The sequence below is a fragment of the Gekko japonicus genome, unplaced genomic scaffold (genome assembly GCF_001447785.1).
Source record: "Gekko japonicus isolate JY-2015 unplaced genomic scaffold, Gekko_japonicus_V1.1 scaffold1654, whole genome shotgun sequence".
In the NCBI taxonomy this organism is placed as follows: Eukaryota; Metazoa; Chordata; class Lepidosauria; order Squamata; family Gekkonidae; genus Gekko; species Gekko japonicus.
Genome location: NW_015172605.1, coordinates 122336 through 132144, shown reverse-complemented (window position 1 = coordinate 132144; position 9809 = coordinate 122336). Strand labels below are relative to the sequence as shown.

At 42.6% G+C, this 9809-nt stretch overlaps 1 protein-coding gene across 1 annotated transcript in view; it reads left to right on the top strand.

The window, feature by feature from the left end:
- Positions 1-800: 800 nt before the first annotated feature.
- The window catches only part of LOC107119158 (matrix metalloproteinase-27-like), a 13750-nt gene continuing 4741 nt past the window's right edge, over positions 801-9809 (top strand). Inside the window, exons 1-7 of the mRNA XM_015421610.1 lie at positions 801-959; positions 2996-3231; positions 6160-6308; positions 6394-6522; positions 7189-7218; positions 7790-7951; positions 8860-8980. Of these exons, the coding sequence (XP_015277096.1) occupies positions 858-959; positions 2996-3231; positions 6160-6308; positions 6394-6522; positions 7189-7218; positions 7790-7951; positions 8860-8980 (929 nt within the window). The 5' untranslated portion in view covers positions 801-857. The remainder of the gene's footprint in view (positions 960-2995; positions 3232-6159; positions 6309-6393; positions 6523-7188; positions 7219-7789; positions 7952-8859; positions 8981-9809) is intronic.

Sequence of the window (9809 nt, the reverse complement as noted above, 5' to 3'; positions counted from 1 at the left end):
TTCCAGGGTAGAAGCTTTCAAGACTCTAAGCTCCCTTTGTTGGATGTGGAGCTCTAGTTGGTCTTTAAGGAAGTACTTCTTCAACCAAAAAGTAATTAAGATGTGGAATTCACTGCCACAGGAAGTGGTGGTGGCTACAAGCATAGACAGCTTCAAGGGTGGATTAGATAAACATATGGAGTAGAGATCCATCAGTGACTATTAGCCACAAGGTATAGATAGAATGCTATGTTTGGGGCTGTGAAGCTCCATACCCCTTTCACATTCACAGAAATGTCTCTGTTTTCATCTGTAAAATGTTGGAGGGTATGTAAACCATCTCATTTTTTGCCATAGTTCTAGGGTTGCCATGAGTTAGCTGCTACTTGACAACACACTACCATCATCGTTATTGTAATGTGAACCTCGACCAGCTACTGCTTATCAATGGCGTGAATCAGCGGCTGGAGTCTTAACAGCTTCCAAACAGAAAGAAATTAGTTCAGTGGATACTAGAGGCCCTCACTGGAATATAACTATGTTTTTATTAAAGTGGCAAGATGCTACAGCAAGAAAGTAAAATCAGAGGCCATTTTAAAAAGTCAGCCCAGAACTTTTTTTTTTTAAGAATGCTATTTATTGGCTGTAAACGTGATTACAAAAACAGGGCTTTGCATTCAGTAGTATTGTGACAGCTTCCACTGATGTGTCTGTCTGGTTTTGCTTATCAGAGCATGATAAACTATGAGTCAACCAACAGCTGGTTTCATGAAATGTAAAACACAAGGAAGCTCAAAAACAACATTATTTAGAAGGGGGGAGAGAGAGAATCTTCCTCATTCATCTCATCTCTTAAACAAAGAAAGTTCGGGTTTAGGATGAAGAGCCCTCTCTTTTTGTTACTGTCTGTCAGTTTTTCTTATGCATTTCCCACACATCCAGGAAACAGGAATGAAGAACAAAATATGCAGCTTTTACAGGTAACTGCAGTGATCACTGTTGAGAAATGTTGAAGCCTCTTCTTGTGTGTCTGCGTGTGTTATAACACCAGGGCCTGTTCACCACAGGGAAGGCTGAAGCATATCAATCTTTCTGGTACCTTTTGGTGGAAGGGCTAAGAATCCGTGGCTGAACAGGGGCTTCTGTTAATAACTGCGTTTAAATGTGTGTGTGTGTATACTTGTCTTGCTTCTAACAGGGATGCCAGGCTGCTGCCTGGTACTCCCGGAAACTTTGGGAGTGGGGCAAAGAGGTAGCAGTAACATTGTATGGTACTTAAGTGTCATGCCCAAGCAAAAGCCCAGCTGTATCGACCAACATTCTGGAAATTCTATGGTATTTCCACAGAGTTTCCAGAGCATTGGCTGATGCGCTGACATTATTTCCAGGTTTTTGCCTAGATGTGACATTGACATTTCACGTGTCATCATTCCCCCACCCCCATTCCTCCCACTGGCGTGGAGGCAAGGGCAGGTAGGAGACCTCAGCCAGTAGGGGAATGTCTACCAGAAGTAGGCAGATGGCATATCTGCTTCTAAATATTGAGAACTATTGGTGTGGCTAAAAATGGGAGCAGAAATCAATGATCACACCTCCATCTAGGGTTGCCAGCTCTGGGTTGGAAAATACCTGGAGACTTTGGGGGGTGGATCCAGGAGAGTGGGGTTTGGGGATGGGCGGGATCTCAGCATGGTACAATGACATAGAGTCCACCCTTCAGAGCAGCCATTTTCTCCAGGGGAGCTGCTCTCTGTAAGCTGGAGATCAGTTGTAAAAGTGGGGGGTCTCCAGGCCCCACCTGGGGGCTGGAAACCCTGCCTCCATCCTAAACTCAATAGGCAGTCAGACTTCTCACAGCGTTCCAGTCTCCTGCCATATAGGTATCGTTCTAGTTTGACTTACTGTGCTTCAGAGTGGATTTCTGAGGTGATATATTACCCAAAGGGAGGACAACCATGGCAGTAAGATGACCCCCCCTCAAAAAGTTAATACATAAAGGGTTTTGTATTTGTGTATAGAATTGTAACTTTCATGTGGATTGAAGATGGCATCCTCTTTTTCTTGACAGTCGGATAGTCTTTTTGTCAGGTAACTAAGCTATTTTTTGAACCAGACTTAAGACTCAAGTGAAGTGGAGTGTTGTTGATTGGATAGTCTTTTTGTCAGCTATGTTTTTGTCAGCTATGTTTTGAACCAGACTGAAGACTCAAGTGAAGTGGAGTGTTGTTGACATGTTAGACTAGGACCAAAGAGATCAGGGCTCATATTCCTACTCTGGCATATACCTTACCAGGTGATCTTGGGCCAGTTGCTCTTGCTCATTGTAACCTACCTCTCAGGGTTATTGTGAGGATAAGATTAGTGAAAACTATGTAAGCTGCCATAAATGCCTTTGAATAAAGGCTGGATAGATTAACAGAGGGACAGAGAGATGTAAGTACTGTTGTTATTGATTCTTAGGGTATAAAATAGATTAACAATGCGGTCAAAAGGGAGAATTTCTTTAAAACAAAGCAGCCTTAAAAGAGGTGGGCACTGTTCATTTTTAGAATACATAAGTGAATTCAACAGGGCTGTCAAATAATAAAAGTGGAAAGATTTGTTTTCTATGCAACTTATTTGTAAAAAAAGAAATAGTGTCTTGTTGCTTTAAAATGCAGGATTCTCAGTGCAGAAAATTATCAGGGGTTGGATCCAGTGATGCATGATCAGAAACCCAAATTCAGTGCAATTCCACTCCTGCAAAGCAATAGTGCTAGATCTCCTGCAATAACTGCAGTTACTTGCACACAGTGTCTTGCAGAAGCAGAAATGCAAATTGGAGTACAATAAGCTGACTGGTGTAAGCTACCAGCACAGTCTACACAGTCCTTTATATTTTCACTTGTACAAGGGCACTAAGTGCACAGGGAAATGTTCCCCTGGATCCAACCCAAGTTCCTTGTCAAGTTTTTCTTTCCTTTACCGAATTCCCCTAGGACCAGTAATAAGTGTATACCTTTCTTTTTTATATAAGGAATACCTAGAACAGTTCTATGAACTAGAACATGAACCAAAGCCACGAGCCTGGAAAAGCAGCAATTCCTTAGAGGGCAAAATCCGACAAATGCAAGAATTTTTTCGGCTGAATGTGACGGGAAAGGCAGATGCTGACACATTAGCTGTTATGCAGCAACCAAGATGTGGCATGCCAGATATCGCTAGCTTTGCTTTGGCTCTCCCTGGATGGAGTAAAACCAAGCTTACATACAGGTAAATCATCCGGTGCCAAATGAAATGTGATTTTGAATCAAAGCCTATTCCTCAAAAGATATACAGAGTGGGTTTCAAAGAATGCCCAGAAATGTTTTCTTTCTGCTTGTTATGCATTTGCATGACTATTACACAACCTGTGGAATTAATGGTCATTGTCAGAATGGAGCTCTGGATTTATCTGGGCAAAGTAGGAGCCTAATGGATAGATACTTTGGGTACCCAGGATTTCTCGACTTTAATTCCTAGCATGGAATTTAAGAACCTGAACACTCCAACTTTCCATGAGGAATGAAAAAAGTTTCAATGAGGAAATTAGTCCTCTGTTATAGAGATAAAATGGAAAACAAGTCCTAGGGAATCTCTTAACTCAGCAGGAGGCTGAGGCTTGGGGCGTGTCAAACCCTGCTACGCTTTGCTTGCTTTGGTTGCCATTGTTGCTGGGGGGAGGGAACTCCTAAGGGGAGGGGGTGGAGTGAATGAGTGTGAAATTGAGACCTTTCGCTTTTAGGAGACAGAACTTCACAAGCCAACCTCCTTTCCCTCCTTTTCCTTTCCCAGGGCAAGGTGTCCTTGAGAGACTCTCTGTACCAACTTGGACTGCAGATAACCAAGACATATATCTTTCACTAGGTTGGGATGGCAATGTTAGGCGTGGTGTGAATGAGACGTCTGCTTCGGGGAACGAAAAGGGGCTTTTCTTTGAATTATCTATATTATAAGCTTGTGCCCGCCAAAAGTCTTCCGTTCTAACACAGTGGCTTTCTGAATCTTGCATATAGCTCAATAAACTTATCACTGCCAAGAGAGAGTTGCTGAGTGTAACTGGACCAGGGGTCTGACAGGGAGGGGCCGAGGCAGAGCATTTGCTTGACATGAGAAGGTCTCGTGTTCAATCCCTGGCATCTCCAGCTAAAAGGATCAGGCGATAGGTGATGTGGAAGACCATTCTCTACCTGAGACCCTGGAGAGCCACTGCCAGTCTGAGGAGACAATACTGACTTTGATGGACCCAGGGCAGTATAAGGCAGCTTCATGTGTTAGGCATGTGCTAGGCTTCTGGAGCTGAAAGAGTGACATTTTGGTACATCATCCATTTCCTTATTGTTCACCCCAGAAGTAAAGGAAGCAGACTAACATGCAACATTTGCAGATATATACCCAGTTTGCTTCACTTGCATGACGTAGCCAGAGTATATCACAATCTGGTGGTGAGCTGCAGTGTTCATGCCCAAGAACTCTGAACCTGCTGTTTGTTCCTCAACTGAAGGTAGCTTGCCTGTGATCCATCAGAGCCTGTTCTTTCTCCCTTGTTGCACCTACTTCATGGAACAGATTTAGGATTGCCAGCTCTGGGTTGTGAAATACCTGGAGATTTTTTTTGGGGGGGGGTGAAGGCAGAGGCGGGCAGGAGTTGGGGAGGGGAAGGGTTAATGCCAGAGAGTCCAGCTTCCAAAGCGGCCATTTTCTCCAGGTGAACTGTTCTCTGTCAACCTGGAGAATAGTTGTGATCCCAGGAGATCTCCAGCCTCCACCTGGAGGACGGCAACCCTTCCTAAGACTGTCCCTTCCTAGGACTGTAGTGCAGTCTTCAGAAAGTTGTTTCAGGGGACATTTCAGTGCCATTTTATTTATCAGGGGAGTTAGCACAGATGGCAGGCATCTTTGGGAGGAGAGGGAGAGATGGGGTTTTATTTTGTATATTTTAAGTTGAGATGATTTTAATTCATGATCTTTCAAAAGTCAAAGCTCCCTATGTCAGACATCTGATGAACAGAGCTTTGACTCTCCAAAGTGTCGATGTTAACGCGGTGCTAGCCCACTGCAGGGTGTGCATGGGTGTGAGAGTATCAAATAAGACTTGAGTCTTCAAGGCTTAGTGTAAAAGCTATTTACAGTTTATTCACACAAGCCACCACCAAATTATTGCACAGACCGACAAAATGCTTACACAGACACCAGATATTCACAAGAAGATAGATTACACTGTGCATTGACCAATCAGGTCCAATGCTGAGTCATGGCTAATTAGTTCTGCCAGGAACCAGCCAGAACCGGTTGGAACCAGCTCTTCAGACACTTAGAGCTGTCAGCTCCTGTCACTTAGATGCATCTGATCTACAGCCAGACTTAACTGAACATTAGAATGTTAACACAAAGCTCATACCTCCCAAAATCTTGTTGGTCTCTATGGTACTACTGGACTTGAATCTAGCTGTTCTACTGCAGACCAACAAGGCTACCCTCTGAGAAATAGCTCATTTCTGTCCTTTCTTCTGCAGCCTCCTCCAGATGGAGAGCTCAGGCTGCAGACAACAGGCAGAAGAGACAACTCTTCTGTTCAACTGGGCTTCTGATCACCGGGCTGCAGACAACAGGGGCAGTCTCTTCTGTTCAACTGGGCTTCTGATCACCCCTCCCCCTGCTAAATTTGCTGAATCTTAGCAAGTCCAGAAGGCAGCAAAGTTTCCAGGATAGGAGATCAGAAGAACCAAACTTCCAGCCGATGAGCTGGTAGTCAGCTCCCAGTTCCACCTCCCTAAAAAAGCATGAGATCAGAAGCCGACTCCCAGCTGATCCCTCATCTTCTGATGGCTGTAAATAGCCTCTTCCTGTGAACGAACATGAATAGGCTGCGAACAACTGAACAGCCTGTTGATTAATTGGCTGTCTGATCAGTACCAGTGGATAGGAAGGGAGGGAGCCAAACTGGTAGGTGTTAGAGCATCCCTGGCCTTCAGTCCCTCTGTGAGCTCTAATGGAAAAAGCAAAGCTCAGCTCCAATGAATATCTCAGATGAACATTTTACGTGTAAACTGCCTTGAGCAGGGCTCTGAAGAAGTGGCATAGAAATATTCCAAATAAATAAATTTGGCCTGACGGTCACGGTGACAGTAGTGAAGATTTTCCTGCATTTCATTATTCTAGGATCTTGAATTACACGCCTGATATGAAAGCAGCTGATGTGGACAGAGCCATTCAAAGGGCACTCAGTGTCTGGAGCTCTGTGACTCCTCTGACATTTACGAGGATTCATCAAGGGACAGCAGACTTGAAGATTGCGTTTGCAACTGGAGGTAGTCTATTCATGCTACAAGCACAATAAGATTCATTAACATCCTGGCCCGTTATGATGGTGTTAATAATCATTCTTCTCCTCAGTACATGGCCGCTGTCCTCAGCCCTTTGCAGGGGCCTTCCCAGCCCTCGCACATGCTTTCCCCCCGGGCTATCCTTTCCGTGGAAACGTCCACTTCAACGAGGATTACAACTGGGCTGCTGATTCAGATAGTAAGTTTAAAAAATCCTTTGCTGAAATAATATCTCAACGTGGATTTTTTTTAAAAAAAGATGGTAGCATTTTTATTATCACACAAAGAAAAAGGAAACATTTTACTGTGCAAAGGCCCTCCTGCACTCTCCTTTTAATCCATGTTCACCATGGTGTCCTCCAAGCAATTCTGCACTAAAATCAGATTCAACCTTCTTTTTAATCCAGTTTTTCCCCCCATTCTGCACTAAAATCGAGTTCAACCTTTTCATTCCGAGGTCCCCCCCCATTCTGCAGTACATTCCCCTTCAGTGGTCAGCCCAGTTTCAGCCTGCTGTTGCCCTGAGTTATTTGGATGCTGTTTTGGCATGAACTTAAATTGCCTTGACTCAAACACTGAGAAAATCCAGAGTGGCAGGCAAATGTGGAAAGGACCAAAGGCTGCCTCATGGCCTTCTGTGACCCTACCCTGATTAAGTGAAGGATGCCTTTCCAGACAACACATCTTAGAAATTTTAGCCTGGTCCTTACCCATTGCATTCGGTTCTTTGTCTTCCTGATCGCAATGGGGCCTCCATGGAATTCCCGTATTCTTGCTTTATGATATACAGATAAAACTATTGCAACATATAATCTTTGAATAAACTGACGTGTTGAAATTTAATTTGGACGTATTTCTTTTCCAGCTGAAGTGAATAATTCACCATATCTAATGAGTAAGTAAATAAGCTACTTGGTAAGTAATGTATTTAAGTATTCCCATTAACTATGTATGGGTGTGAAAGCTCCTCAAATGAAGAAAGCTGACAGAAAGAAAGTTGATTCATTTGAAGTGGGGTGTTGGAGGAGAGTTTTGCAGATGCCATGGATCAAATCAAACGTGAACTCTTCCTAGAAACTGAAATGACTAAACTGAGGCTATCGTGCTTTGGTCACATTCTGAGAAGACAGGAGTCACTGGAAATGGTAATAATGCTAGGAAAAGTTGAAAGAAGCGGGAAAAGAGAAAGACCCAACAGGAGATGGACTGACCCAGTCAAGGGAGCCATGGCCCTCATTTTGCAAGACCCGAGCAAGGCTGCTAATGATAGGATGTTTGGGAGGTTATTAATTCATAGGGTCTCCATAAGTCAGAAGTGACTTGATGGTACATCACACACACACAAGTCACTTATTTGTCAAAATATTAACTTAGAAATATGCCTAATGGAATTCAGTAGAATTTACTTCAGGGACTTGCTTAAAATCAGGCTACCTTCTAACTTCTATATATAATTTTTTTTCCAGGATTCAACTTGTTCCTTGTTGCTGCTCATGAGATTGGCCATGCTCTTGGGCTTGCACATTCTGATGACCCACGAGCACTGATGTTCCCATACTTCAAGTCCACTCTCTCTGTTGATTTCCCTCTCACCCAAGATGATATTGATGGCATTCAAGCAATCTATGGTAAGAAGGAATAAATAAGCCCTAAAAAGAAATAATAACCAAACAATAACCAAGGTTAATTTATTTGATTTATTTTTATTTTATTAAAATCTTCCTCTTATCTGTATTAAATTCTTCCTCTTATCTTTAGGAATGCTCATGCATCCAGCAGTTCAGCCACTGGTGAACAGGGAACCATTTTTTTAAACAGGCTTTCTATTTGCTCACCAGCAGATTGGTGGCTGTTCAGCAGGTTGTCAGTGCAGTGTAGCACAACCAGCTTTGCATGCATACACATTCTCAGACAGACCAGTTGAGTTCTACTTCCCCGGTCCATACAGCACTGCATTGCTCCACTCAGCAAGCAGCTATTTAAACAGACAGATAAATCAGTCACAAATCATGTAAATTGGTGCTAAATAAATGCTTCAGTTTTAAAAGGAAAATCCTACCATTTTGTGTTCAGCTAAGTAGTCCTTAGCCAAGCTAATGGCCGCTGATCTGTTAGGCAGTGTTTTCACCCCTGCAAACCTGTTCAATAGGAATTTGAGTCACTGGGCTGCTCCACATTCTCATCTTCCTCACTTGTGTGTTCCTGTTGTTTGGGGGGGGGGTCTGTTTCACATGTGTTTTGCTCTCTCTAGTGACCAATTTGATATTACATCACTTTCTGTCTGATATAAAAACCTGCAGTTTATATCTGCAGGGAGATATGCCAGACATAAAGCGTTGTAATATTGAATCGACCACTAGAGGGAGGAAGAGGAAATGAGCACAAGTGAGGAAAATGAGAATGTGGAAAAGCCCATTCAGCAGAGAACTGAACAGACTCAGTGACTAGCTCACATCTGTTTGTCATAGTCAAACAAGTAAATTTGACTGTCGAACACATTCAACACAAAATTCACAGCATTCTCAACCTATTCTAGGACCTTCACCTCACCCACCAAAGGAGCCAGTTAAACCAACTTTGCCTAAGGCCTGTGACCCTAAGACATCATTTGACGCTGTCACTACGCTGAGACAGGAAGTTATGTTCTTAAAGGGCAGGTAAACACAACTGAGTGTTTTTTTTCTTTATTGTTTTAATGAATTAAAATATTTATTTGCTAGGACTTTTCAATGAGGTTTAGGCTGCAGGAATTTTTGTAGAGAGGGGGGTTAGTTGGGATTATATTGTACATTACATGTTTTAAATTTGGGTTTATAAGCCCAAAGAAAAGGTGATATATAAATATTTAAATCAATAAATAGATAATATCTGTGATTACAGTAATTCCCAATTACTCTCCTATGACCAAAGTCTTCCAGAAAAGCACTTCATTATACAACAAACAAGAGAGTTTTTCATCCCAGGGCCAGATGACATTACGGATTTTTCACACAATCTCACCTAATCCCCATCCCCTGTGATTTTTGTCCATACATGTCCCTTGATCCTCAACATGGCATTTTGTTGATTAAAGGGGACATGCACACCCACTACACTCTTTTTCACTAATAGTAAAGTTGCTGATCCTGCTATTTACACACAAAAGAATACAAATTAAGTTGAAAGAACTCTTTTGCTTTTTATTAACACAGAATGAGGCACAATTAGTCTAGCAACTATGTTACCAGATTCAGGTGGGTAGCCGTGTTGGTCTGAAGCAGCAGAACAAAGTTTGAGTCCAGTGGCCCCTTTAAGACCAACAAAGCATGCACGTGGAAGCTTATACCTCAAATAAAACTGTGTTGGTCTTAAAGGTGCCATGGACTCAAATGATGTTACTGTTATATGTAATTATGGTGAGGTTGGATTTTACAGCCAGCTAGTAAAAAATAATAGTTGGCAACCATGCCAAAATTTGTATGATAGACAGGCCAGTAGATAAATATT